A 27,946-nucleotide genomic window follows, 5' to 3' on the forward strand; every position below is an offset into this window, starting at 1 on the left:
CTAAAATAACAAACAAACTATTTGAGCAGAGGAAAATTGGTCAGATTATTAAATTGTATTTGAACAAAAATCAACATATGGCAGTGTGCCTTTTTTCAATGGAATCGAAATGTTAATGTAGGTATAAATAAGCATCAGGCTCTTTATTATATTATGTGCACAGAGGTGGGGAAAAGGCACAATTTCAGTGCATAGCGATTCCTGAGTTTGATCCAAAACTGTGAGCAAGGGGCTAGATTTTACATATATATGGAAACTGATTTCTATATATGTAAAAGCCAGTTCCCAACATTCCATCACACTCCAGACAGAAGGCCCAGAAACAGAAGCCAGGGCATGGTTAGGTAGATATGGGATCACTTGTTTCTCTATCACTCCAATTGAGTACTGTGGAAGAAAGTAAACAGGTTTCAGGGACAGACACCACTTAGGTTCTGAACTGATGCTGATTATCCATAAAAGAGATATTTGTGCTGTTGTAGATAGTTCAATGAAAGTGAACATCAATGAAAATTAACATCAGCGAAAAAGGCAAATTCCATGCTGGGGATTATTAGGAAGGAGATTGAAAACAAAATTGCCAATGTTGTCATGCCTTTACACCAAGTAAGCCAAATCAACCAAATTCACCAATGACACATGACTGTATGGGAGGCGCACAATGAGTGACAAAACCTTAACAGAAACCCCATTCCGATATCCAAACTGGGCAACAGTCCATATTCTTGAAAAATGGACCAGATTACAGTATGCATTATGGAATGCTGGGTATGATATGTCATATTTCAAAAAAGGTTAGTGTAGAACTGGGGAAGTGCCTGAAAAGGGTAATAGAAATTATCAGGGGCCTAGAGCACCTTTCCTTTAAAGGAAGACAATGACTAGACTTTTTAATATTAAAAAGGAATAAGGGAGATGTTATCAAAGTTTATGCCCTAATATTTTATTTATTTATTTAAAATTATTTTTAGGCTGCTGTCACGACACAGGCCTCACACCTTGGGCACAATGTAGCTCTTGCAGAAGGTCCCAGGTTCAGTTGCCCAACATCTCCACGTAGGGCTGGAGAAGACTCCCCGTGGAAATCCTGGAGAGTCATTACTAGTCAACGTTGACAATATTAAGCTACATCAGGGGTAAGCATCATATTTGGGGCCTGTGGGCACATACGGCTATTTGAGAAAGTGTTGGGGGCACCACCACAAAATGGCTCCAATGGAAGGCATATCTAGTCACAAAGGACAAGTAATGTGCCCAAACTGTGTACAAGATAGAGGTGCACATAGAGTTTACACCTAACTATCTAGCCCTGTTAGTGCAATAATGTCTTGGTTTTGAGGAGGGCAGCAGGGAAGTTTAATTGGCACTGGGACTCTCAGACCCAGTTCTCAGTAGTGCTAGAGCATAAGCTGAATAACAACAACAACAACATTTCCCTTCCCCCACTTAGGGACTACAGCCATCCCTAATGCATATGGGATAAGGATTGCTCCAGACAGGAGAGTGCTTTAAACCAGAAGTAGTAAAGCCAACTCCTGAAAAGTCCCAGCTTCTGTAGGACAGTAGCCGGGGAGACGGGCTTTTTCCTCTGCCGTTTGCTCACCTTTCTCTCTGGAGCCACAAGAAGGATAAAGGTCGGAGGGTCTGTTGCTCTCGAGGAGACCGTCTGAAGCGGGGGCGCCGCCGAGTTCTACGGGCTTCACCGGCTGCCGCCAGCAGTATCAACGCGGCGTTGGTTGCTATAGAGACAGGGACACAAGGCCGCTTCGCCCAGGTTGCTTTGCGAGCAGGCCCGGCAATTAGCTCTCAATTGAAAAGCCCGGCGCAAGGCGAAAGGGATCCGGCAAGCGGAGACAGACTGGGAGAGATGTGGGAGGCGGCGGCGGCGGCACCGGCACCACCACCACCACCACCACCACCTCCTCCTCCTCCTCCTTCTCCTCCTCCGCGGAAAGATGACTCGCGGAAGTGAGCTGCTGGCACTGCTTGGCCTCTAAATAGAGAGGTGCCAGAACCCAAGTCTGCCAGGGACCCCTGGGCTCGGAATCCCCGCCTCCTTTCACCGAAGTGTTTGGAGGACAAAAGCTGACATGATTTCACCGTGAGGGAAATGCACCCTGCAACCATAGAAGAACTGTGTAAAAGCCGGGACCGAACCAGCCCCTTTATTTATTTATTTTAAAATAAACATGCCAAACACTATGGCATGTGATGAGACACCTGAGACCAATATTTTTGGACAGAAACCCTTCAAATATATAGTATTATTAACCCCTAAATGCCCAGAACACATCTAGAACAGAACGGAGTGGCCCACAACCATCACTTCCAAATTCCCACCCCACTAGTCACACACAACTACATGGGACTGATACAATAAGCCACAAAACTTCCACAGAAGTCAGGTTCAGGTACCTGTTCTGGGCAATAGTCATATTCTTGAAAAACAGCCACTTCCAAGTAAGCCAAATCAACCAAATTCACCAATGACACATGACTATATGGGAGGCACACAATGAGTGACAAAACCTTAACAGAAACCCCGTTCCGATATCCAAACTGGGCAACAGTCCATATTCTTGAAAAATGGGCCAGAACAACCATTTCCAAGTGAGCCAACTCAACCAAATTCATTAGTCACACATAAGTACATGGGCAGCATGCAATAACCCATGAAATGACCACAGAAACTATGTTAGGATACCTGTTCCACATTCTCAAAAAACAGCCTTGAACAGCAACTTCCAAGTCAGCCAATCAACCAAATTCACCAGACATACCTATATGAAGTTAAAGTGTTGTCTACTTTAACTTCATGCAATAATTTCTTGAGAAAGATGAAAACTAAGTTAAGTGCCCAAGTAGTTGTACTGATCCATAAGAAAAAATCCATGAGTAGTGGTAGAATATTTTTAGTAGAAATAACACAAAGGTTTGGATCCCACATCTTTGTTATGCCAATGGAAGGATACTGTTTGTGGAATGAGATTTCTGTCTTCGTCTCCACCCTGCAGCTCCCTACCCACCCACCAACCCAAATATGCACCAGAGGGTTGGGGGACCTTCCAGAGGAGAGCTGGATGAAGTCTGTAGGGTGGAAGAGAGGGTATGGAAGTCCCACTCTGCAAGCAATATCCTTCCACTGATGGGATCTCAATGCTGGATCCAACCCAAAAAGGTGAGATAGATTTTGAATTCATTAAACTCTTCATTAGGCTGAATGTTAAGCAAAAAAAACCCAGTGTCTGGAATAATCTTTGAATAAATGTATGTGAACAAACTGAAGTTTAATTCAGGAAAGAGAGAAAAACTATAGGCTGGTACTGATAGTGCCTATTTTGGATAGAGTTACACTCCTACTGAATCTGCAAATTGGCAAGATGTTCCTGTATCATTCCCTGATCTTGGATGCACAAGTGACAGTGGTGACCAGGAGTGCCTTTCTGCCAACTTCATGTGGTTCTTCAGATGAATCCTGTTGGAGAAATCAGCTGTAGTCTCATCTTTCATGCCTTAGGGTACAATCCTATGCATGTTTAGACAGGAAAGGGAACTTTTTTCCTGTCTAAATATTTGTAGGAATGCATGCTTAGTCACTTTAAGATTGGATGATTTCAACACACTCTACATGGGCTTGTCCTTGCAGATGGTCTGGCAACTTTTACTAGTTCATAATCCTATATCCAGAATTTTGTCTGGGGATTGGCAGGATGGACCATATTATTTTTTCATCAGTTTTAGTGAATTCCAATTTGTTTCCATGCTGAATTCAAGGAACTGGCTTTGGCCTTTAAAGCTCTAAATGGCCCAGGACCAGCATATTTCAGGAATTGCCTTGTCTTATGTGAATTTGCTCAAGATTTTTGTTCAGTCTCTGAGGTCTTTCTCATTATTCCCCCGCCAATAGGTGTGACTGGTGAGAACGAAAACCTCTTTTTGATTGTGGCACTAAATTATAAAACAGCCTCCCAGGAAAAGAAATGTCTTGCCTCATCTTTGCCTGCTTTTAAGCATGCACTTAAAACTATAAAATTCCAGGAGCATTTTTTAATTAGGGTCCCAGATGGTAATCTTTATTGCTGCTGTTTTCGACTATGGTTTATGCTTGCTGTTTAATTGTTATTGTATTTGTTTTTTTCATTGTATCTTGTTTTAATTTTGTACCTTGTGTATACCTAGGTATAGAAAGGTCCGATATAAATACTGAAAATAATAAAACAAAAGAGGTTGGGTAGAAATCTTGCTAGGCAGGGTTAAGAAATCCTTTTTCTTTTTGTCTCATATAATGGTATTTAAATGGAACGGGAGAAAAGTTACACGATGTGCTGGTCAATCCTATGTTTACTCAGAATTAAGTCCCACTTGTTTACCCCCAGATAAGTGGAACAAACAGTGCAAGCCTATGCATGTCTAATCAGAAATAAACCCATTTAGTCTCAAGGACATTATTCCCAGGTAAGTGTGCACCCTAAACCCCACTGAACATAGCAGAATAACTTCCTCCTGAGTAAGCATGCAGAGGATCAAGCTGCTTATTAGGTTAGGCTGGGCTTGGTGCAAAGAAAATCTCAGGAGCACCAACAGCTACAGTGATAAACATGATAAACAATTCTGATGAACTCAGAAACGTGATCATTACGATTTATTTGACTGTAATGGATGAACTGACCCTAAATTCAATTATTAGCCTCCCAAGGGCATTTGACAACACTATTCACGCATAAAAGGGAAGTATTAGCACGCTTGGGGGAATCGGCAGGCTCATAAAAGTACAATACACATTTAGTGGCGGGAGATACCTAAGGGGAGCCCCTCAAAACAGCCCCATGGCATGCCCAAAGAGCAGGAGATGCTGACTGAAGGACCGGACCGTGTGCACGGGGCTGGGGTCAGGAATACTACACAATGATTCATTTGCTTACAGATCCAACTTGTGCAAAAATATTACAGAACCGACATAAGACAGTGACTGGCCGGGGAAGAATGATCTGCCGCTTCCGGTCCGCGCTATTCTATGGCTTTTGAACCATAGTATTAATATCTAGACTCATACAGTTTGCTAACTTCCGGGATCCTGTAGATCCTGCCCCCGCTTCATTCATTCCCCCAGCCTCTTCTCTACATATTTCTTGTCTCTATGATTTAAATCCTCCCGGAGGCGCGGACGCCATTTCCCAGCAGGACCTGCGATCTTTCCATATTTCGGCTATCCTTTTCCCCTCTTCTCCCGCCCCGGCTTTTCCCATCGGCCCCTGCGGGGCGGGGCAGCCAAAGTGGCTCTGTCCTGCCTGGCAACGGAAGAGCGGCTACAGGCGGAAAGCGAAGGGAGGAAGAGCGGAATGAATGGTGCCGACTCGGCGGCTGCGGGTTCATGTGGCGCTTGCTCTGGGGGACGCTGAGAGGCCTTCCCGGCCTGAGGAGAAGGGTGGCCACCAGGCAGCGCCTGAGCGGTCGGGGTCCCGCTAGCGCCGCCATGGAGCGGGCCGTGGTGCGCTGCGTCCCCGCCGAGCCTAAACTCAGCGTCTCGTTCGTACTAGGCGACGGCAGTGCCCGGCACATGCAGCGGGACCAGGCGGAGCCTCTGGGCCGAGCGCTCGCTCGCATCGCCAACAACGCCAGTAAAGGCCACGCCAAGGCGGCCAAGAAGAGCAAGAAGGCGCGGGCCGAGGCGGAGGCCGGGACCCCGCTGACGGCCCCGCCGCCGCCCGCCGTGTGCCTCTTCTCCCAGGACGGCGAGGCCGTGGACGAGGACGTGCCCAACGCGGAGGCCTGGCAGGACGGCGCTGTGCTGCAGATCGGCGAGGCCCGCTACCGCGTGGAGCGCAACCCGCCCGCCGTGACGGAGCTCCAGCTGCCGCGCTCGCTCCTGGCCGGCTTCCCCTTGTGCCCCAATCTCCGCACCGAGTTCGGCTCTGCCCGCGACTGCCTCTTCCGCTGGTTCCAGGAGCAGAAGGCCGAGCCGGCGGGGTCAGCGTCGGCGGCGTCGGCTGGGGGCGCCGGCTGGGTGGAAGCCCCTGGCGGCACCGAGCGCGTCTTCACGCCGAGCAACGCGCACATTGGATTACGCCTCAAGCTCGTCTGCACCCCGGGCAACAGCCAGCGGCGTTACGGGCTGGCCCGCGAGGTGGAGAGCAGCGGCCCGGTGGAGGCCGGCCCGGGCGCCTGCACTTTCGACGCGCGGCATCTCTACACCAAGAAAGTAACCGGGCCGGGCCTCATCCGCACTGTCACTTATAACATCCTGGCCGACATCTATGCCCAGACCGAGCTTTCCCGGACGGTGCTCTATCCCTACTGCGCTCCCTATTCGTTGGAGCTCGACTACCGGCAAAACCTGCTCAAGAAGGAGTTGGCCGGCTACAGCGCCGACATCATCTGCCTGCAGGAAGTGGACAAGTCGGTCTTCACTGACAGCCTGGGCCCTGCTCTTGATGCCTTCGGCCTGGAGGGTGTTTTCAAGCTCAAGGAGAAGCAGCATGAGGGCCTGGCCACTTTCTACCGAAGGGACAAGTTCAGTCTTCTCAGCCAGCACGACATTGCCTTAAACCAGGCTCTGCTTGAAGATCCCTTGCACAAAGAACTGCGAGACAAGCTGGCCCCCTATCCCCAGGTGCAGGAAAAAGTGCTCCAGCGATCATCTGTGTTGCAGGTATAAGTTAAAGGGAGAATATTGGTCACAGGGATTGGTGGAATGGGTTCTAATGAGTTACGGAAGTTAATTAGGATGACCACATGTAAAAAAAAGGCAAGGCTTCTGTATCTGAGAAATTCAACAGGTATATCATCTTTTCAGAAGCTACACTTCCATGAAAGGTACAGGAGTCCTGTGGTCCTCTCTCTGGTTGTTCCATAGCTAATTATGAGTTGAACTTGTTCAAAACCACAAAAGTGGGTTGTCAGTCACATGTCGCAATCTACATGAGCTGGTTGGCAGTGGGATGGTTAAGAGAGGTGAAAGACAGAGCACGTTTGTCATAGTTCTACAGCACTAGTTGGTCTCTTAATTATTACAGAATTGTTCTCAGTATACTTAATACTATAAGTGCTTTGATATGAGAACTCATACAGTGTTTCTTGTAGGTTTCCATTCTTCAGTCTACAAATGATCCTTCAAGAAAGATTTGTGTTGCCAACACCCACCTGTATTGGCACCCAAAAGGTAATCCTGCTACTATGATTTGTGAACCATCTTAAAGTCATTTTTGGACCCTGGGGAAGGGTATCTGTTTAGCAGTAATACGTGTGTAACATATAAGGTTGCGTAATGTGACTTCTATATTGAAAGGTGATGGTTGGAGTGGCATCCTTTGCCTAGTGAGGAAGTTAGTAGTCCCACTGGGACTACTTCATAGGCTGAATATATGCTTTTTCAAGGGAGAAAAAATGTGTGTTTTCTAACTATGTGAGGCAGAAGAGATAATGTTATCTGCGGTTGTTTTAAACATACATTGGGTTAAACCCAATGTTAATCCTACATGGAACATTGAAATGAATGGGGATTAAATTGTTAATGAGACCTTAAGTCTCATTCATGGCAATGAGTCTATATAGGACTAACATTGGATTTAACTTATTGGGACAGGAAATAGAAAATATGCTGAACTATGAGTAAAACAATTAAATGCACAATCCTATGCAACTTTAGACAGAAAAGTGCTGACTGGGGCATGCTGGGAGTTATAGGCCTTTTTTCTGTCTAAACTTGCATAGAATTGCGCCTTAATTGCCTTTTTTGAGTTGTACTTGGAGATGGCAGGGGAGCGTAGGATAGCTGGAGGGGCATTGAATCTCTTAAACTGAATTTTAAGTCTTTCCAGCTGTAAAAATTATTGACTGGATATGATTTCTAAAAACAGCTCCTTATTTTCTTGTATCTTTAGGTGGAAACATCCGTCTAGTCCAAGCTGCAGTAGCACTGTCCCATATTAGGCATGTAATGCATGACATGTATCCTGCTACACCTCTCATATTCTGTGGGGATTTTAATAGCACACCATCAACTGGAACATACAGTTTTGTCAATAGTGGCACTATTGCTGAAGATCATGAGGACTGGGGCTCAAATGGAGAAGAACAGCGGTGTACTATGTCTTTAACCCATCCATTCAGACTTAAAAGTGCTTGTGGAGAACCAGCCTACACTAATTATGTCGGAGGCTTCCATGGATGTTTGGACTACATTTTCATTGATGCAAACGCTTTGGAAGTTGAACAAGTAATTCCACTGCCAAGTCATGAAGAAGTAACCACTCATCAGGCTTTACCAAGTGTTTCACACCCCTCAGATCATATAGCACTAATATGCGACTTAAAGTGGAAATAGACTAAAACAAAAAGGGTCTTTGCATATGTTCCTTCCTCTTAAGCAAGGAATTTGGGTTGCTGTAGGAGAATTCAACTTGATCTCAAGTTTTGACAAAGAAGAATTGGATAAAAAGTGTTTACATGCCTATTAATAACATGCCAAATTTTCAGCTATTTGTAACTGGTCATAATTCTCATATCCAGAGTGTTCTTACAGCCAGTGCTCTGGTTTTTTTTAATTATTATTCTAATAAGGAAAGGAGTCGATGTTTAGTACTCTTTTAAAGTTGAATTGTCCTATTACCTTTTCAGGTGCTTTTAAAATGGTGGATAAAAGTATTTTGTTTAAACTGAATTTATATAAAAATTGGAACAACTGGAAGGTTTTTGGTAAATAGCATACGCTATCAAACTATTGTTCTTGCCTTCTGAGGAGAAGGTATTCCTTGACAACTTGCCAAAATTGTGTAAATGTATGCTGCCCCTATAAAACTATCCATATTAATTTAGCATTCCAAAAATGATTTGGCACAATTACCTGATCTCAGGTGTTCTATGGGGAAAAAATTGTTCATGTAAACCATAATAATTGTGCTTAAATAAAAAAAATCATGACTATGTTTGAGCAGTGATTTTTTCTGAATATGAAAACAGTGATTGCAAAATCAAGCCTGCTTTTTTGTAATGTACAATGGTGTAAACTGAATTTTTAAAGTTTAAGTGCTTGCATCATTTGTTCTTATTTAATGTTGCAATTGATTTATTTCTCTAGTTATCTATGGGCATTATGCTACTGCTGTGCTGCTACTGTTTTGTTGCACCCGCAGGACCCACTGCTAGTGTTCCTAATAAAACCCCAGAAACTCTGATTTCTGGATCAGGACAGTCAGCAGAGTTCCCTTCTGTGAGGTCCGCTGACCTGATCTATTCCAGAAACTAGTGTTTTGGTTTGTTTCCACTTGCTTCAAGTATGGCTTCACTAGCTTCCTGTTGCGCTACTAATGGGTCCCACTCCCACACAGGCAGTGTTTGGTATTTCCCTATTGTCTTTAAGGCAACTCAATACCAGCTATAAAGTAGTATCTATACTTAAAAGAATAAATATGATGCAGATATCTGCCGCATACTGTTTCAAAACCTGCTTATTTTGATACTGTTCCATTGTTACAAAAGAAAAATGAAAGAAATCCCCTTTGTTGTAAATATAAGTTTAGGTGGGGGAAAGGCATGGTAAAAAAAGTCAGCAAGAGCAAGTTGTAGTCTAGACAGGAGGGGAGCACAAAAAGCACTAACTTTTTAGCAAGAGGTTGACAAATATTGGGAGCACATAACTACTCATGTTTCAAATGTGGAAGACCTGTTTACAAATTGAGAATCTTCCTAACAAATGTGGATTCCCATGTGTTTGTGCCTTGCTATTTAAATAAGTTTATAGGAATAGCCAGCCCCATGTAGCTTTGTACAGCTGTATATGGAAGGCCTGCCCGTCTAGAATTTCTACTCAACGAGGTTACGGACAGGGTAAACGGGCACAATCTTGCTACCCTTGCACCTCTGCATGTTCAGTGAACATGGAAAAGGATGGTCTGAAAGTAATGTCTGGTATGCATGCTTACATAGTGACAGCAACTATTATGTATTTAGGAATGAAAGATAGCTAGTAAAAAAGATGGGAATTCGGGTTCAGTGACAAACTTGCAGGGTTTTGGATATTTCTGTAGATTCATCAGTTGAATAGCAAGGCACAAACAGGTGGGAATCTATATTTGATATGAAAGTTCACATTTAGTATGCAAGGTTCATCTTTTAAAGCCCTTACGCACTTACGTGCTCCCTTGTTAACCTGATATTAAAACCTTGTTTGTGCTCTAAACACCTATCTAGACTATTGCAATTTCTTCTAGCTGACCTTCCTGACATCTCTTCCCTCCTAAAAGCATATGTCACATGACTCAGTTCTTAGAAACCTTTTTATGTGCTTATCTATGGCAAGGGTTCTGCAACTTTTCTGTCCTTGACTATATTTTCCACATCTCTTATCTGTATCCAAACGAAGGGCTTGTTGTTCCACTTGATCCCTGTATTTTCTGTTACTCTGAGATAGGTCTCCCCCACTGTTTATGAGGCTGCTTCCTTCAAGACCACCTTTTACAGTGTTCTTTTGTTTCCTACCATGATATCTACACATTGCCCATTCCTAAGCAGTCCAAGCCTTGTCTCCTGTTGCTTGTAAGCCCTCTGGGGAGTGATACTTTTATGTTCTCTAATATGTCTGAATACTGTTGGTAATGGTGCTAGTAAAAAGTGCCAGCAAACCACAGTAATGTTTTAGCTGTTTCAAGCATCTGAAATTTGCAAAGATATATTTAAGTTCATACTTGCTTGCCAAAGGAAGCAGAAAATACCTGTCTATGTATTTCTAGATCTACTTCTAAATTTAAATTACATGAATAAGGGAAAATACTGTTTGTGACAAATGTATTCCTATATTATATAAGAGGGAAGTTAGGGTGCTACTTCTGTAAGCAGTGCTCCAAGAGTGGAATCCAATGTGTGATCAAAAGTTGTGGAGCAGGACTTTCTCCTCCCTGCTGCAGCTTCCTGCCCCAAATCTGTTCTGGAGAGAATCCAGAGGTCTCTAGTGTGTGGGTGGGGGCTCTTCCATCTCCTGCTGATGAAAGCAATTCTGACAGTGGGCATTATTGGATTGTGTAAGAAAAAGGTAAGAATTCAGAGTACTTATTGGTGCAGTCAGAATTAAAGGCATGGCTAGGTACACTGCTGTATTCCAGAACTTCTGTTAAGAACAAGAATGCTAGATAAATATTTGGGAGTTAGTGGGGCTCCGAACAGAGCATTCTATGTTTGATGCAGTTTGTTGCCAGGATAGTAAGGATGAACACAGATGGTATGGTAACAAGCTCTAAAATCCGGCTGAAATAGGAAGTACCACTTTTTGAGAAATGTTTTGTACAGTGGTTACTGCTTAAGAGTGGTATCTGGAAATCACCCTGGTGCCAAGCTTTTTCTCTGAAACATCTGAAGACCTAATACACTGGGAGGGGGTGTAGAGCTTATGCCTCGCATACGGAAGGGGATAGGTTGGATCCCTGGCATCTCTAGTTAGGGCAGGAAAAATCCTGCATGAAACCTCGAGGGCCATTGTCAGTGTTGACAATTTTGGGCTAGATAGACCAATGGTTGGATTTGGTGTAAGGCAGCTTCCTATGTTCCTACTGTAGGAAGGCACTACTGTGGTGTTTAACATTGTTTTGACTGTTTAGTATGGTAGGTCTGGTGAGTGCATTAGGTGACAGCTGTTTAATTAGCAATACAACATTCCAAAATCCTATAGGAATTTATTACATAAATGAAACAGCAGTAACCCTTACAAAGTGCTTCTAATGCTGCATTTACTCTTACATCACGAGGCAGTCCAATTTGAATGTCTGCAATGCCCCCTCCTTTCCTTCTATTTCCTCTTCCTTACGCCCCAAGGTGCGGGGGAGACCATAGCTGTTTATACTGGAAAGAACTTTTTTTTTTTTAAGATGAAATGACCATTACAACTAAAAGGGACTTAAAACACTAGGCTTTTAACTCAGGAGTGTGGAAATAAATCCTTAAGCTCTGTACTTCTAAATGATGTTTCACGATAGGTTATGTTTCTTTTCAGCACCAAGTTTATGTGCAACATTTTAACAGCTGTTCTTTTTAATAGTGAATCCATGTTTCTCTGAAATATTTTATTTGATGCTTCATAAAAAAATATTTGAGTTAGATCAGAGTAATTATCCAAATACATACTACTATTTTGTTTCACATGCAGATTGAAGTGCAATTTTTCCCCTTATGCAAGAATGCTGCCAATCTGAAGGTTGTACCTCTAGACCCCAAGCAATAACAGCTACCTTGAAGAGGTGTTGTGAAGATCTTACAGATTTACAAGGAGGTGTGGGTAGGCGAAGAGAAATCCTGCTTTGTAGTCTTTTTTTGCTGATTGCCTTTCATGAAGAAAAGGCAACTTTAAAAAAAGTAACCAGTTATATAAGTAGTTTTTCATCCTGCATCACTTGGAAATCCATTTATTAAATGGTAAGATGGCCATGTTACTTGTGCAGAGTTCACAGTGCTAAGCTATTTTGTATAATTCCATAAACGGGGGGGGGGGGGGGGGAAACATTTCTGGACTTTTAAGTATGTTGATTTCTCCCACAACACAAGCATAGTTCTTTAAACTCATCTAGGATAATACAGTCTTAGACCAGAAAATATTTAAAATCCTTTCTGACCCTATAGGCTACCTCAGGGAAGTGTATGTGTTCAGAGAATTCCTTGTGGCAGTCAAAATGAAGATATAAATTTAAAGTGTTACACTCCAATGTACCATTTCATGTATGATGTGCTAGTTCCAAAGATGGTTTTGAGGTGAGTGAGATTAAGGAAAAGTGAAAAAAAATCAGGTTTTGGCAAGAGCGATATCTGAGTGGAGATCCTGTTATTTTTTCTTCATCTCAAGCAACTATTAGATTAGGTAGCATCAAACTTTGTTCACATGCAAGTGAAAACACTTGAAAAGGCTAACTAGCAAACACATGTGTTCCCTTAAAATTAAGCAAGAAGCAGACACTATTTGGGCAGTTTGTACTTTATTACAATTTTAAACTGTTAGTATTCTCATATCTGGACATCTTAAAAGGATTTAGATTTACAGCTTCAAAACACTTTTACAGGATTTTAGCCTTGATGATTAAACCAGTTACACTGTACACAAGTTTAACTGCCCATCTTAATTTTTTGCCAAATTGAAAACAATTGCTATTCAGACCTCTTTGTGTTCAAGGTACAGAAAAAACTCCGTTTATTGAAAAAGAATAATCTGTCACACATTCATATTATCAGTTCCACAAACTCAAGATTCAAGGAGCATACACAAAGCTATACATCTGTATCATTTTTATTAGGAATAATTCTGAATAGGTTATGAAGAAATTAAGCCATTGAGTCTGAAGAATTTTCAAAGTCTGTCTTCATGAAGATATGTTCACCAATAAACAGTAAAACTTTAGAAGAACTATCATACACTGGGCAAAACAGGCTGATACCAAAAAGCAACATGCAATAAAAAAATACAATATAAAGGAAGACAATCTGCTGAATATTAAAAACCTCAAAGAGCTTGTTGCAACCAGCACAGAAATATCCTACCCACCAGATTTAATTCACAAAAAGGCAAAAGTGGGTTGACAGAAGCCAAGGGGTTAATAAAATGTTCCTCAGTGCAGAAGATTTGAATAGTGTTTTAGAGCATTTTCCTGACAAACAATATTAGGAAGTGTTTTTTTATAAGGGAGAGAAATAAATAAAAATGGAATGCTAGATTATGTCAGCAGACTGTCTTAAGGAATGAAGTAAGATATCAGTAACTTAAAGAAAAGAAGCAGAGAATCTTTCAAAACATACTTAATTTAATTGGGGCTCAAGAAGCATTCAAACAGATTTCAAAAGTCACAACTATATTCAGGCATTTAGGCTAACAATAGAAGTAAAAATCAGAAGATACACTTTTTCCAAATTAAGGAGTTTTTTTATTTTTAATCCAAGCATATTGTTACCTTGACAACATGTAGCTTGGTGAACAATAATTGGCAACAAAATAAGTCAAAATGCTGTAATATCCTGCCCAAACCAGTTCCAGATACTGTATAATAACCAAGATGCAAACTAATTTTGATGTAACAAGCCTAGACCACTTATATCAAACATGTCCCTGGTGTGAAAGTCATCCAGTTTCAGTTAGCGCTTTGATAGCTCATTTGACAGCCAGTCAAGTCCCTCATACAGACCAGTCCCTTGTGTAGCACAGGTAGCTTGAACATACCACTGTTGAAAAGAAGGAAAGGATTTAATATCATGCAATCCATTTTCTTTAAAAATAAATAAATCATTCCTTCAGTACAATAAATATGACCTAAACATAGCCTGAAAAAGTTGAAGACAACAATCAAACACAATCCAATTTGATTAATATGCACAGAGTTACCTGCCCTTCAAACTGAAATTATTTTATCTTAGGGCACAATCCTATGGGCTTCCAATAGACAGAGGGCTCTGAGTTTGGAGCCCTCCACCTATTGTATGCCTTGCCTGCAGGAGATAGGGAGGGTGAGAGGAGGACGGAAGCAATTTGACCTCCATTCCTCTGTTTAAAATGCAAAAAGTAGCTAGATGGTCCTCTGAGCCTGTCTAGCTGACTTGCCATTCTGCAGGAGGGAAGAGGACTGGAGGCCCCTCTCCCTTCCCCTCTGCATGCCCCATTTCTCCCTCCCTGACTTCTCTTAGGAGGTTGGAGTTGCAAGCTCGTAAAAGAAGCTTTACTGGCAGCTGAGAGCAGGTGGAGGAGGAAAGATACACAGTCGGATCTCCTCTTCCTTCATAGCTCTGTCTATGGGCCCAAAGGCGGTGATCCATAGCTTTCTATGGTGCTCCAGACACTGTCTAGGGGCCACAGGATTGCTCTCTGAGTAGGTTAGTAAAGTTTTATAATGATCTGGGATATATGATCAACGTACCACAAAAACATACGATCCATTTTTAAACATACAACAACCCTTTAATTATGCTATGGGAAATCAGTATAGTATTTTCTTTGCCTCTCATCATATAAAGCAAAACTGGGACAGGCACAATGAACTTCCAAAAGAAGGAGGGTTGCTCAGCAGACACATAGCTTCACTCATGGCACATAGGCCAGATAGAGGGAAAGACTGAAGTTCTTGTCAGCACTCCTATTGGAGCATCTCCCCTATGAGGAAAGGTTACAACAGCTGGGATTGTTTAGTTTGGAAAAAAGGAGGTTAACAAAAGACCTGACAGAGGTGTACAAGAGTATGCATGGTGTAGAGAAGGTGGATAGGGAGACATTTTTCTCCCTCTCCCATAATACTAGAATTGGGGGTCATCTCATGAAGATGATTCAGGGAGATTCAGTACAGATAAAAGGAAATACTTCTTCACACAGCGCAAAGTTAAAATATGGAATTCATGAACGTAAGATATGGTGATGAACACCAATTTGGATGGCTTTAAAAGGGGATTGGATAAATTCCTGGAGGACAAGGCTGTCAAGGGCTGTTAGTCCTGAAGGCTATGTGCCACCTCCAGTATCTGAGGCAAAAAGCTTATATTCACCAGTTGCTGGGAAAAATGGGTGAGAGTGCTGTTTCACTGTGTCCTGCTTGTGGGTCCCTGGTTGTCAGCTGATTGGCCATTGTGTGAACAGAGTGCTGGACTAGATGGACCCTTGGTCAGATCGAACATGGCACTTATGTTCTTAAGAGCCAGTCATGAATATGAAATGTCTAGCTAAAACAGCAAGTGAAAAGCCTTAAAATTAAGGGACCTGCCACACTGCCATTCAGCACAAAGGGACAGTGGCTAATCCATGCAGCTGCTTAGGAAAGAAAACATAGGTGACAATCCTCTGGGGAAAACTGAGTAGAAAGAGGATAAAAGAGAATGCTGCCTCTAGTAACTATCTGCAAATATTTAAGGAAGCAGTTCATATATTGAACTAGTGTTCCTCAACCCAATTAAATATAGCACTATAGCAATTTTCTCCTGAAAAAGCATGAGAATAAGGGAGCAGTGCTAGATGAGACACTAGCTGTGACTTCAGGAACTTTCAATAATTACTTGGTATACAATAACGCAAATTGTTTGGCTTCAATGATGCCCTGTGTAAGTGGACAGACATTTATGATGGGGAGGGGGGGGAAGGCACTTTCTGCCAACCTCCCTCTGAAGAAAATGTAATTCCCAAAGAGCCCCTGACTTTAGGAGCTAGTTTTCAGGAGCAGCAGCAAAGCATTGTTTTATTTGCTGTTTGTAGGATCAAATCTATTACATATATCAAAGTAAGGCTACCCAAATACAAGCATAGTCATCATTTAGAAGGTTGATTGACCATAAAAAACCTCAGTACTTACAGTTCTGTTACGCAGGGACTGAAGGCCTAGTTTATCCGTCATTTCACTGATTGCCATGGCGTTTGGCAAGTCCTGTTTGTTTGCAAAGAGAAGCAGCACTGCATCTCTCAACTCATCTTCTTGGAGCTGGAGGAAGAAACGTATTAGTTAACTTCCCTGATAACAGTTGCTACAACCAAAACTACTAGTTAAGAAGATAGCAGGGCTTACTATATTTTCCCTTCATTTCCCCAAACAGTTTTCAGTAGCTAATTAATGTAATTACCATCAAGTGCATGTAAGTAGCTCAAACAAGAAACAGCAGGTTGAATTAAAGTGACAGGTGTTAAGGATTTTACTGAAACTGAATAAAAAAGTTCTGAGAAATATCACCTCACAAATTTGGAGGCAAAACACGTAACAGTGCACCTGAACATCCCATACAAAGTTTTCCTAAGGTAGCTGATGTTTTTGTAAATGAACATGTTCACACTTCCTATTACATATCTCCCCTGTGGAGAATTCAGCTGTCACAGGTGCAGAGGTTGTTTAAATTCAAGTTAAAATTTAAGAGACCGTTACCATTTTCTGCAGTTCTTCTGCTGCTTCCTGAATTCTCTCTCTGTCGTTGCTATCTACCACAAAAATGAGACCCTGGAAAGAAAATATTAGAAAAGCTTGATGAGAAATACATGTGCAATACCATTTAAGTAAAACTGAAATACAACTAGCAAGATACCGTAAAAAACATATTGAACTTGAAAGCAAAGTTTCAAATGTGACGTATGAAAGAAAATAGGAAGTATCGAGTCTCTATCACTCCCACCTTCAGATATTCAAGTTCCAGGTGAGCTGTTCTGTCACAATTGACCAACACCTCTGGAGGACCCAGGGAGGCCATCAATAAATGCAGTGTACTCTCAATGTTTACTTTATAGCAATAGCATCTTATAGCTTTCATTGGATAGCAATATCCCTTTTAGTTTCAACCAACTCAACATGAATGTAAGCATTTTTATTTGCAAAAGGATTCAAAAAGTTGTCAAAGCAATTTTATAGGATGGTTGGGTTTAACAGCTGTCACAACACAGCTCTGATGACATTATATAGATGAAAATTGGTGAAGAAAATGTCTTTCATGGTACAGTGTAGGCTTTCAAATGAGCTCCAAGCAGTGTTTGGTCAGGCTTAGCCCATGGTTTCTACCACTTATACTCCCAACAGGCTTTTTTGCCATTATACTGCCTGACATTTTTTTAATTAAACTGCAGGGGAAAGAAGTTCCATTGTCTGGTCAGAGGGCACATAGGAACAATTGTGGCCTGAAACAGCAGTTAATTCGCTAAGTCCAACAGATCAAAGAGTGGACAGTCCACAAATTCCCAGCTCCCCCTCCTCCAGGAAACTGATAAGAACCAATAGTCTCTGGCAGTGTACTATTTTAGTTGATTCTCCACCCTTGCTGATTTTGAGTAGCAAGTCACAGGGATCTGCCAATGGCAAGGACATTATACACATACACCCACACCCTCAAAGTTTAAATCATAATTTGCATGGCCTATGATGAACATGTGCCCTGCTACATATATACAGTTATCAAGGTTAGTTAGTTTATAGACACTCTTTCACCCTTAGCTCCCACCACAAAGCAGCATACAATTAAATACAGATAAAATAAAATCAAAATCACCAGACAAAATACAATAAACTACAATACATTAACCAACTTACACAGCAGCAACGAAGCTGAATGAAAAATAACTACAACATTCTAATCATAAAATGCCTTGTAGGAGAGAACAATCTTCACCATCTGCTTGAAAAAAAAGTAGGGGCAGGCATATATTTTAAGGGAGTGGAGAACCGGAAAAAATCTCACGGTTGCAAAGAGAGGCTAAGTAGTCCTCAGCATAATCACACAGTGCAGTTCCCATGTGGATATTTGATTTTTACAGTATCCGTCTGTGGGAGAGGAACCTTAGCATCTATTCCAAGGCCACCTCTGAGCTGGAAGCAAAACTTCCTACTAGGCCATACTGGACCAAGTGGGGTGATCAGGCAGAGATTGCAGTTTAGTAGTTTAGCTGCACAGGACACAGGCTATTAGAGGTGTGGAATGCTTAAATGCACAAACCCATGATGGATACAGACCAAGTTCAAGGCAGTTCACATTGCAGAATTTTAGACTGAGAGCCATAATCCATTTGAATCAAAATCAATTCCATACAAATTTGCAGCCTATGTTAGGGTGACCATATGAAAAGGAGGACAAGGCTCCTGTATCTTTAACAGTTGTGTAGAAAAAGGAATTTCAGCAGGTATCATTGGTATGCATGCAGCGCCTGGTGAAATTCCCTCTCCATCACAACAGTTAAAGCTGCAAGAGCCCTGCCTCTTTTTGCATCTGGTCACTCTAGTATAGCTCCTGCAGCTTTAACTGTTAAAGATACAGGAGCCCTGCCCTCTTTTCCATATGGTAACCCTATTAAGGCTCTTACTGCCACTAAGCCTTAAAGGAGGCATTTAATTCTTTAGAATGGGGCGGGGCAAGAATCAGGAAACAACCAAACGACTGGTAGTCAGTGGAAAGGGGTGTGGCCAAGGGAATGGGTTTGGCCATATGGAGGACCATTTCAAGCCTTAAACTACTTGGGCCCTGGTGTAGCTTATAGAACAGCCTCTCCTACATATTTCTCCCTGCTTACTTAAGATAGGAGGAGGATGCTTTGCTCTGTGTCCCATTCTCCCTTTTTGTAACAGAGTGGGGCTTTTTATACATTCATACACAAAGAGCTGCTGTGAATTTCATTTACCAGAGTGCAGGAGCTGAACAGTATGAAAAAATAGATACAGCAGGACCAGCCCAACATTTACGAAGGAAAGCATAGATCAAGTACTAGCTAAGACCAAAGTAGATTTAATCCAATACGTTGCTGATTGAAATGGCCAGTGTTACAAAGTAGTACTGTCTAGCAATGTCAGACTGTGAAGAGTTTATCCTGGAAAAGGCACTAAAGCTTTACAGCAGTTATCAATAAGAGAGTTAAAACAGAGAACTTACCTGTGTGTTCTGAAAATAATGCCTCCAGAGTGGTCTAATTTTATCTTGACCACCAACATCCCAAACAGTGAAACAGATGTTCTTATATTCTACTGTTTCCACATTAAAACCTAAAGAAAAATAACAAATGGTTATGACAATCAGGATCACTGAGCATCCAATGCTATAGTATTGTTCAAGCTAGGCAGTTTTGAATTTAATCAATGTCTAGATGGGTGGGAGGGAGAGGTGCATCTAAACCTTCTGATATAAACCTAATAAATAAAAGGTAAATCACCACGACCTGCAATTGCTGTTCATTTACAGCATGTCTACAGACATAAGTCTCACTGAGTTCAATGAGACTTACTCCCAGGTAAGTATTTATAGGATTGTAGCCGTAGTCATCAAAATTGAGTTCTCGAAAATAAAGGCTGTTTTCAGAAAATAAAGGATCAGTACGGAATTGTTTGTATTAGGATATTTGTTTGTTTGGGTGTGCAGCACAATTCTGGTTTCTGCAGAGTTCTTTAATTTAATGAGTATTCTATACAGCAGAAAACTAGTCTTGGAAGCAAGCAAGTGGCACAAATTACTAAGATCTATGTGGCATTCTGGACACATACATCTTCATCCCTGGGCAGGATGTACTTTGTTACCCAAAGAAACATCTCTCTGTCATTAAAGTTTGTTAATCCAGTAATATGTTGCACAAGCAAAGTGTGGGAACAAATCCTAGGAATTTATTTTAACATACTCTGCAGCAAATTTAATTATTTCAGTCCCTCCACCAACATGTTTTTTAAAAGAAGTTAATAAAAATAGTTGTTTTCACAATAATATTAAGAAGATAAAGTATTCCTATTTTCTTACCAATTGTGGGAATTGTAGTGACAATCTCGCCTAACTTCAGCTTATACAGAATAGTTGTTTTTCCAGCAGCATCCAAACCAACTAGAAAAATAAAATTATCAGTTTAATAAAGGTTCTCTCCCAAAAATCTGTTTTTGATCATGATTGTTCAATCAAGCAATCTTTACTTTAAGTTGTTCTTCAAAAATAAAATTTTTGGGTTTGGCCATATGGAGGACCATTTCAAGCCTTAAACTACTTGGGACCATCTCCAGCCTTCCCTAACCTGATACTTTCCAAATGTCTTAGACTACAACTCCCCATCATCCCCCACCATCATGGCCATGCACCATAGTAGGGAAATGCTGTTCTACCCAGACAAATGCTAATCTTTCATCTTGCAGAGTTCATTCAGACAAACCAAACCAAACCTTTTCTCCTTCCCTTCTGTTCTGCAATTTCCCCTTTGGCTTGAGCATGGACTAGCCCTCACTCACAAAAGCTAATAGTCATGAGCAAAAACATTAGTTGGCTCTTTGGAATAGGTTTACGCTAAACAGCCTGCCTGCCACTAGTTTATCTGAAATGTGTCATTTCTGGCTTTGGACCATTTTGATTCAAATATACCTTTACCAAAAACCCTGTTAATTCTGAATCATTGACTATTTCAATGCTTTTTTTCAAAATGACAGACTAGCATCCTCAGTATTACTTCTGGGTAGAACAAATGTTTCCCAATAGCTTCCTCAACAAAAGCCTGAAGAATCCACTGTGTGTGTTGGCAATCAGAATAAAGGTCGGTCAGAGTTCAACATACAGCAATCAAAGCTAATAAAGGTGTGTGATTTAGTAAAGGGAAAGAAAACCTAAAGTCTCCATGTCATCCCCTCCAACAGCAAACGGTGAGTGCCAATAGCTAAGACATCGAAATGGGATCACTGAGAAACAAGGTATCAGCACACTCAGGTTTTAGAAGTACAAAAATATTTTAAAAATAAAGCCTAAGGGGGCAACAAGGACAAAAAGCCGACATACCAATGAGAATGCTCATTAGCCATGGAATATGGACTATTAGGCAGTCGTGGAAGGGACAGAAACAGGGGAAAGGGGAAGTAGAATGGAGAATCTTGGAAGAGGGCATGGCTGGCTGGCAGGAACCCTTAACAGGAGCTATATTATTAGTTGATGACACTGCAGCATTTTATTGTAGGTGCTGCCTGTTAGAAATAATTCCTATCTCTTTCTCCAAGGAACTCCGCTTTAGGAATATTTAGAACAATAGAAGCAATGACAGTATGTCTGGTACCTATAGCACCCCCAAAATGGTTTCCAAAGATCATGTTTTTACCACTGAAAATCAAGAAAATTAGCCCTATACAGTTACTACTGACTCCAGGACTTTTTCCTAAATAGAAACTAAGTTCACCGTAAGTTGCAGTTGTCCATCATATATGGTTTATGGCTTGTATGTGTTTTGGCCCAGGTCCACACAGTATTACTAAGATTTGCTCATTAACCCCCTGATCATGTGTTAATTGATCTGGAGTTCTGAATTTTGTAATTAATCTTCTTGTTTTTCTGAAGCCAATTTGTAAGACTTCCAAGCAGTAGTAGAATAGGGGCCTTCTATAATTTAAAGGCAAAAACACACTCTGAGAATGCATGCAGGACTGCATGGGTTTTGTATTCAAAATAGTAATAATTAGGAATGATTTAATTCTTATTTTAGGATATACTACAATGCACCCTGACCTAGAAAAACAAACAACCATTCAACTGTATCATCAGTTATAGCCATTACACAAGTTATGATATGCAGTTTGGACCTGAATGCTACTGCATTAAATAAAAATACCGTAACAATATTGCATCTTAAAGAGCCCAAGAATTTTGGCACTATCCAAGGTAGTCTCCTATCTTGGATAGTCTGCATTCCCAAAAAACCTTCTCTGGAGGGTCAAGGAACGGTGGCATCATTCAAAAGCAGGAAGAGGAACACTGCATTAAACTCCAGAAATAATTTCAGAGTGAGGGCGCACAGGGCCATAAGGAGAAAAAGGATGGAAATTCCACTTGCAGTACTCAGGATCCAAGCCTAAAACCTCAAGCTATTATTATTTTTCTATGCAGACGTACATGTTTGACACAATCCTTCCCCCCATGAGCAGAGCACATGCACACACTATGAACCTGTGCACCAGGTTGTTAGAGAGAACAGAAGGGTTCGTTCTTGCCTCTTGTGATTGGTCAAATAATGTAAACTCCAAGCAGGGACAAGACAAAAAGAGGGCTTTGTTATGTCCAGTGGAGTTCCTTTGATATACAGGGTGCTGTGCTCCTTGTGGGAAAGTTGTGTAATGTCTTTAGAACTTAAGTCTCCTTGATATAGTGCATCTGAGACCTTGAAGGTTCCTTATGTTGTATTCTGGTCCTTGATAGTCAGCTTGTTTTCTTCTGATGTTATCTAAAGAATTTAATGTACAGTGTGAAAATTTAATAAGTTGTCAATTATTTTAGACTCTAAAAGACTAAAAACTACAAGCTGTGTTTGCGTATGAATAGAAGTATCTAAGTATAAGAAAAAATATAAGATTTGCAGCTTCTAACACACTTGTTTTACCTTCCTACCCTTTCAGGACAATGATACTTTCTGGACATGGTCAGGGAACGGAGACTGAGGTGTACTGGTTTAATGATGTACCTTATGTGAAGAAAGCGAGGTATTTTTAATTGTTTTGTTAGTTTAGCCAGGGAATATTTGCAAATAAGTTTTAGAAAGATAAAACTTTAAGTGCACTCATTCATACCATCTAATCTTCATGTGACCTGTAAATCCATTGTTCCTAGTCCAAAGACAACATTTTAGAATGTCTAAATAGGTGTCACAGAACTAGATGCTCAAACTGCTCTAAATGTCTCTCCCATAACAACAACAAAAAAACACCTAGTTTACATCTTTACTATCAGAGATTAGCTGATGGAAGTCAGTATTCAATATAAGATAGCAATGGTCAACTTCTGTCCTACAAGTGCCCCTGAAGGAAAGTATAGGGATTGGACCCATATGGGTAATAAGACTTCAATCTTTTTAATGTTTTTCAAAATTAAACATTGCCCCCACTTTCCTGGCAAGACTCAGAATAGCAAGCATCTGTTTTAACACCAGGCCCTGGTGTTAAAACAGGTTTTCCCTCTCTTCCAAAGAAATCCACTCCATGTTTTCCTTCTTTCCTTCCTTCCTTCCTTGCAGTTCCTCCCCTTCAGAACCCAAACTCATCCCTGTTTTTCTTATCTTGATTAACCTTCAGAAGACATACAAGGGGAGTTGGTCTCACCCTGCCCTTTCTCATGTGGAAAGGGGATGTAAGAGAGAGAAGCCACTTGCAACTGGTGCTGGGCAGTAGTGAAAGGCTGAGGGACGTAAAAATGAAATTTGAAATTGTTGTCTGCCTTCTCCCACTCATTCAGTTAATTCAGAAAGCAAGCCTTCCTTTTCTCAAAGAAATCTACTTGAATTTACAATGAGGCAGCACATGGGCTTGTTGACTAAGAGGTATTTGGAAGGAATATATACTCAGTGTGAAAGGTGGACGCTGGGGTTAGCTGCTGTGCCAGGTTCCAGGAGAAGGATAGTGCTGGGGGAGAGAAGTAAAAAGGACTGTGTGGGGAAAAGAGCTTTGCACATGGAGGAGAGAAACAAGGTAAGCAGTACTGGAGAGAAATTAAAAATGGTGTGGCAATGCCCTTCTCCCTCAGCTCAGATCTGCAGCATTCCCAGGAAAGGAAGGAAATGGGGAAGGAAGAAATCTTTAGATGCCATTCAGGACTAGAGAACACAGAATCTCCCAGAAATCTAGTCCAGGTTTTTCTGGCAGCCTAACTTAGCTGCTATAATGCAACATTCCCCTCTGAGCATTCTTGTTGGCCAAGACCAAAAGATGTCTTGCTTCTGGCTTGTTGACAAGTTGGTTTACTGAAGGCTGAACAAAAATGAAACTGCTTATTTAATGTATTGCACTTCCTTTAAAATTAGTTTTAAGATGTGATAGTATACCAAGAACTGATGAGAGCAACCAGCTGTGACTAAAGAGAAAATTGAGAACAATCAAGGTGAAGCTGTAAAAAGGAATTAAATTATGTTGGAAGGTGCCTATGTGGGACAAATTTCTGAAGGAAAAAAAAGGTCAAATTTTCCAAACATCAGTATTTAGATTAGATATGTATATTACTATTGTACCCATCTATAACAACAGCAACATTAGTAATTGCTATAAAGAAGTCAAGCATCAGCTGCTCTGTGGGAGGCAATATGAGGATGCTTCGTATCCAATGGTTGCACAAGTGGAAAGAAGCTCTTCCTCTCCACCCCCTATGCCTGATTTTGAGCGATTCCCCCCCTCACATTGCAGTCCCCTATGCTCAGTGCTCTCATCAGCATAGTTAAAAAAGGATGCAAAGGCAAGGAAATGATTAATCAGGAAAGGACTCCTTGTGTACTGCTTAAAAGCAACTTTTCCAGAAAATTCAACATTCTTTTTAAAAAGCTATGCCTAAACCAGGAAACTAAGGGGACTGGGATAAAATGACACTTTAATGTCACATTAACTAGATGGATGGGCAAGGAGATGATGTCAAGATAAAGAGCTCATTCTCATGATCACTGCAGCCCACCATAGTTTATTAGTCACAGTGGCTGCAGTGCAAAGTCAAGCCGCCATGGCTTCTCATGTCATTTGACTCTGGTTAGAGTGGCTGGGTGGGGGTAGATAACAAACCACCACACAACTTACAACAGTCCATGTGCTTTGGATGACACAAGAAGCTGCACTGGGCACAAGCAATTATGCTGATCAGCCAGCAGGCAATTGACATGCACAGGGTGGTTAACAATTCACTGTGGCTTGTTAAACACTCAGTGATCGTGCAAACTGGGCCAAGTGTGTAATATTTTGTATTTCAAGATCAGAACTATGGCTGAGTTCGGATGACACGCTAAGCAACTGTGTGTGTGTGTGTGTAATAGGAAAAGAATGGGAAACAACCATTGATTAGCGTGTCGTCTGAACTCAGCTGATATCTTTACAGGGCAACTGGGCAGTTCCAAACACACACATACAATTAATTTAATTGACCTAGAGAAAGATAACTCAAAACCAATGATATTTCAGTAGGGAGGTCATCAGGAAGCCTATTGCATATTTCAGGAAATCCATCCTGTCATTAGGGCAAAATCCTATGCTTATACTCTATCCACAGCAAATAGCCCAGGGTTATATACATCTTTCTGTGATCTTTGGCATTGACCTCTATAGTCTTGAACTCAACATATGATATCAAAGTAATTTTTGCATCTCAGTGTACGGTCTTCTCGCAAACATTAAAAACTCTCAATGCTGAGGGCCCTACCATAACCTGTTTGAAATATTAATGGTATGAAGCAATGTGATTATTTGCACACCACAAAAAGGGGTGTGAGAAAAGGCATGGGAGAGAAAGAGAGAGAAGGGTATTAACTGAATTACATGTAAAACAGTAGAAGACAATTCTCAAGGTAAGCCTCTCTTCTATTTGAATTATTATTACTACTACTATTATTACTGTGTCCTTAATTTAAACGAAAATTTAAGTTAAAATGTTAAACTAACACACACCAACAACTGCGAGGGCTTTGTGCATGCGAATTATCAGACTGAAAGCACCGAGCTTGTTTTGAAACACAGGAAGCCCATGGCACGGAAAATGAAGCCACATCCTGAAAGAGCAGAAAGGCTGCGGAAGATAAATAGCCCCTTATTCTAGAACTTCTCCCAAGGTGGATTCCTTGAGAATATCCTGAGCAAATGATGGGCTCTCTAGGCTAGAGATGCAATCTCTCTCCCCTCCCCCTTCCCTTCTGGCTGCAGAGGCCTAGCCGAACAATACTGCTCCCCCCTCGCCTCGGCTGCTAGGCTCTGCCCGTTCTTTTCCAGCCCTCAAGAAGAGGGGCTCCCAGCCCCTTCCCGAAGCTCACAGGCAACACCCGTTTTCAAGGGGGAGGGCGCGGCACTGAGCAGCTCCCCGCCCCCGTCCAGGGGAAAGCGCTGGGCCGCCCGCTACAGCCGGGGTGGGGTCGCCGCAGGCCGGCGGGCCTGCTGCTCGTTCGCTGGGGCGGGGGCGAGCGCTCTGCCGCCCGTGTGTGTGTGTGTGTGTGAATGTGTCTCACCCATAAGGATGCGCATCTGTTTCTTGCCGAAGAGGCGCGAGAAGAGCGAGGAGATGGTGAGACCCATGGCGGCTCCGGGCTGGGCAGCGGCGGCGAAGGGAGCGAGCGGGCCGAGCGCGAAGTTGGCGGGGAAAGCAGCGGCCTGGGCCCCGGTCCCTCCTTGTCCCTTCCTTTCTTCCTTCCTTCCTCTGGCTTGCTTTTTCTCCTCGGTCGGATCTCGCTCCCGCAGGGACGCCGAAAGGAGCGAGCGAGCAAAAGCGTCGGCGTCCGCTTACTGAGGCTGCTCTGTGTCCGGGGAGCCTGGCTCGCGCTCGCGCTCCTCTCTGCTCTCGCTCGCTCTCTGCCACGTCACGGCCGCCCCGGCTCCAACGCGGACAAAATCGCGTCACGCCCGCCACATCCTCACCGCGGCACCACCCCCACCAACCTTCGCACAGTCCCCTGTAGGAAAGACTACGACGCCCAGTGTGCCAATCGCCGCCAGCAACATTAAGCGCTTCAGTTTTTAAGCCACACGGCACGACGGGAAACGTAGTCCGGCAGAGGCCTTATCCCTCGTGTAAGAGAGAGGGGGAGCGCGCGGTATGCTGGGAAGTGTAGTAGCCTCTTTCCCACCTTATCTCGGAGCTTCCTTTCCGTCTTTCTGCTGCAATGCGTGCCGGGAGGCATAGTTCCCCCATGATAAGCCCGAGGCCTAACCCTAGTCGGAATGGCTTATGCACAGATAATTGTAGAGGTAGCAGTAGTGATAGGCCTCGTTCCCACAACAAACAGCACAGATGTGGTGCCAAAAGTGTGCCTGGAATGTAACACTTCAGATTGCAGGTGGGGCCTTACAATAAACGGGGTGGGGGAATCCTATAAAGACACAGGGGAAAGGATAATAATGATGATGATGATGTATTTCTTACCCGCCTCTCCCTCTGGATCAAGGCGGGGAACAATATAGAATACAAAAATATTATAAAATACATAAAACCATTTAAAACACATAAAACTAATACATTATTAAAATAACAGACCGACATCTTAAAATTTGACTGGGTAGGCCTACCAGAAGAGTTCAGTCTATAGCTTTTTTATATTCAGAAAGACTATTGAGTTGGTGGATCTTTCCCGGCAGGCCATTCCACAGTCTGGGCGCGGCAGAAGAGAACATCCCCTGGGTAACAGAGTGTGTGGGGTGGATTGTATTGGAGAAGGCGATACCACAGGTAACCTGGACACAAACCATGTAGGGCTTTAAAGGTAATAACCAACACTTTATACTTTGCCTGGAAACTAATTGGCAGCCAATGTAATGATTTTAAAGCTGGTGTAATACAGTCACCCCTAGATGTACCGGTGACCAACCTGGTTGCCATATTTTGCACTAGTTGAAGTTTCCAGACTAGGCACAAAGGTAACCCTATGTAGAGCACATTGCAGAAGTCAAGCCTCGAAGTTACCAGCATGTGCACTACCATCTTTAGGTCTTCCAACTCTAGGATGGGGCGCAGCTGGCATATCAGCCGAAGCTGATAATAGGCACTCCTGGCCGTCACATCAATCTGAGCTGTTATTTGGAGCAATGGATCCAGG

At 42.3% G+C, this 27,946-nt stretch overlaps 2 protein-coding genes across 2 annotated transcripts; one reads left to right on the top strand and one right to left on the bottom strand.

Moving 5' to 3' along the window:
- Positions 1–5,182: 5,182 nt before the first annotated feature.
- PDE12 (phosphodiesterase 12) lies at positions 5,183–8,924 on the top strand. Its single transcript, XM_063121291.1, has 3 exons — positions 5,183–6,649; positions 7,081–7,159; positions 7,881–8,924. Exons 1-3 carry the CDS (start codon positions 5,372–5,374, stop codon positions 8,321–8,323), a joined length of 1,800 nt encoding a protein of 599 aa, XP_062977361.1. The 5' UTR covers positions 5,183–5,371; the 3' UTR covers positions 8,324–8,924.
- Positions 8,925–12,936: 4,012 nt separating this feature from the next.
- On the bottom strand, positions 12,937–26,774 carry ARF4 (ADP ribosylation factor 4). Its single transcript, XM_063121292.1, has 6 exons — positions 26,366–26,774; positions 20,185–20,265; positions 19,333–19,442; positions 16,854–16,925; positions 16,293–16,418; positions 12,937–14,187 (listed from the first exon to the last, which is right to left on the bottom strand). The coding sequence occupies exons 1-6, from the start codon at positions 26,430–26,432 to the stop codon at positions 14,101–14,103; spliced, it is 543 nt and encodes a 180-aa protein (XP_062977362.1). The 5' UTR covers positions 26,433–26,774; the 3' UTR covers positions 12,937–14,100.
- Between the last annotated feature and the right edge of the window lie 1,172 nt (positions 26,775–27,946).

Source organism: Elgaria multicarinata, chromosome 3, assembly GCF_023053635.1.
Source record: "Elgaria multicarinata webbii isolate HBS135686 ecotype San Diego chromosome 3, rElgMul1.1.pri, whole genome shotgun sequence".
Classification (NCBI taxonomy): Eukaryota; Metazoa; Chordata; class Lepidosauria; order Squamata; family Anguidae; genus Elgaria; species Elgaria multicarinata.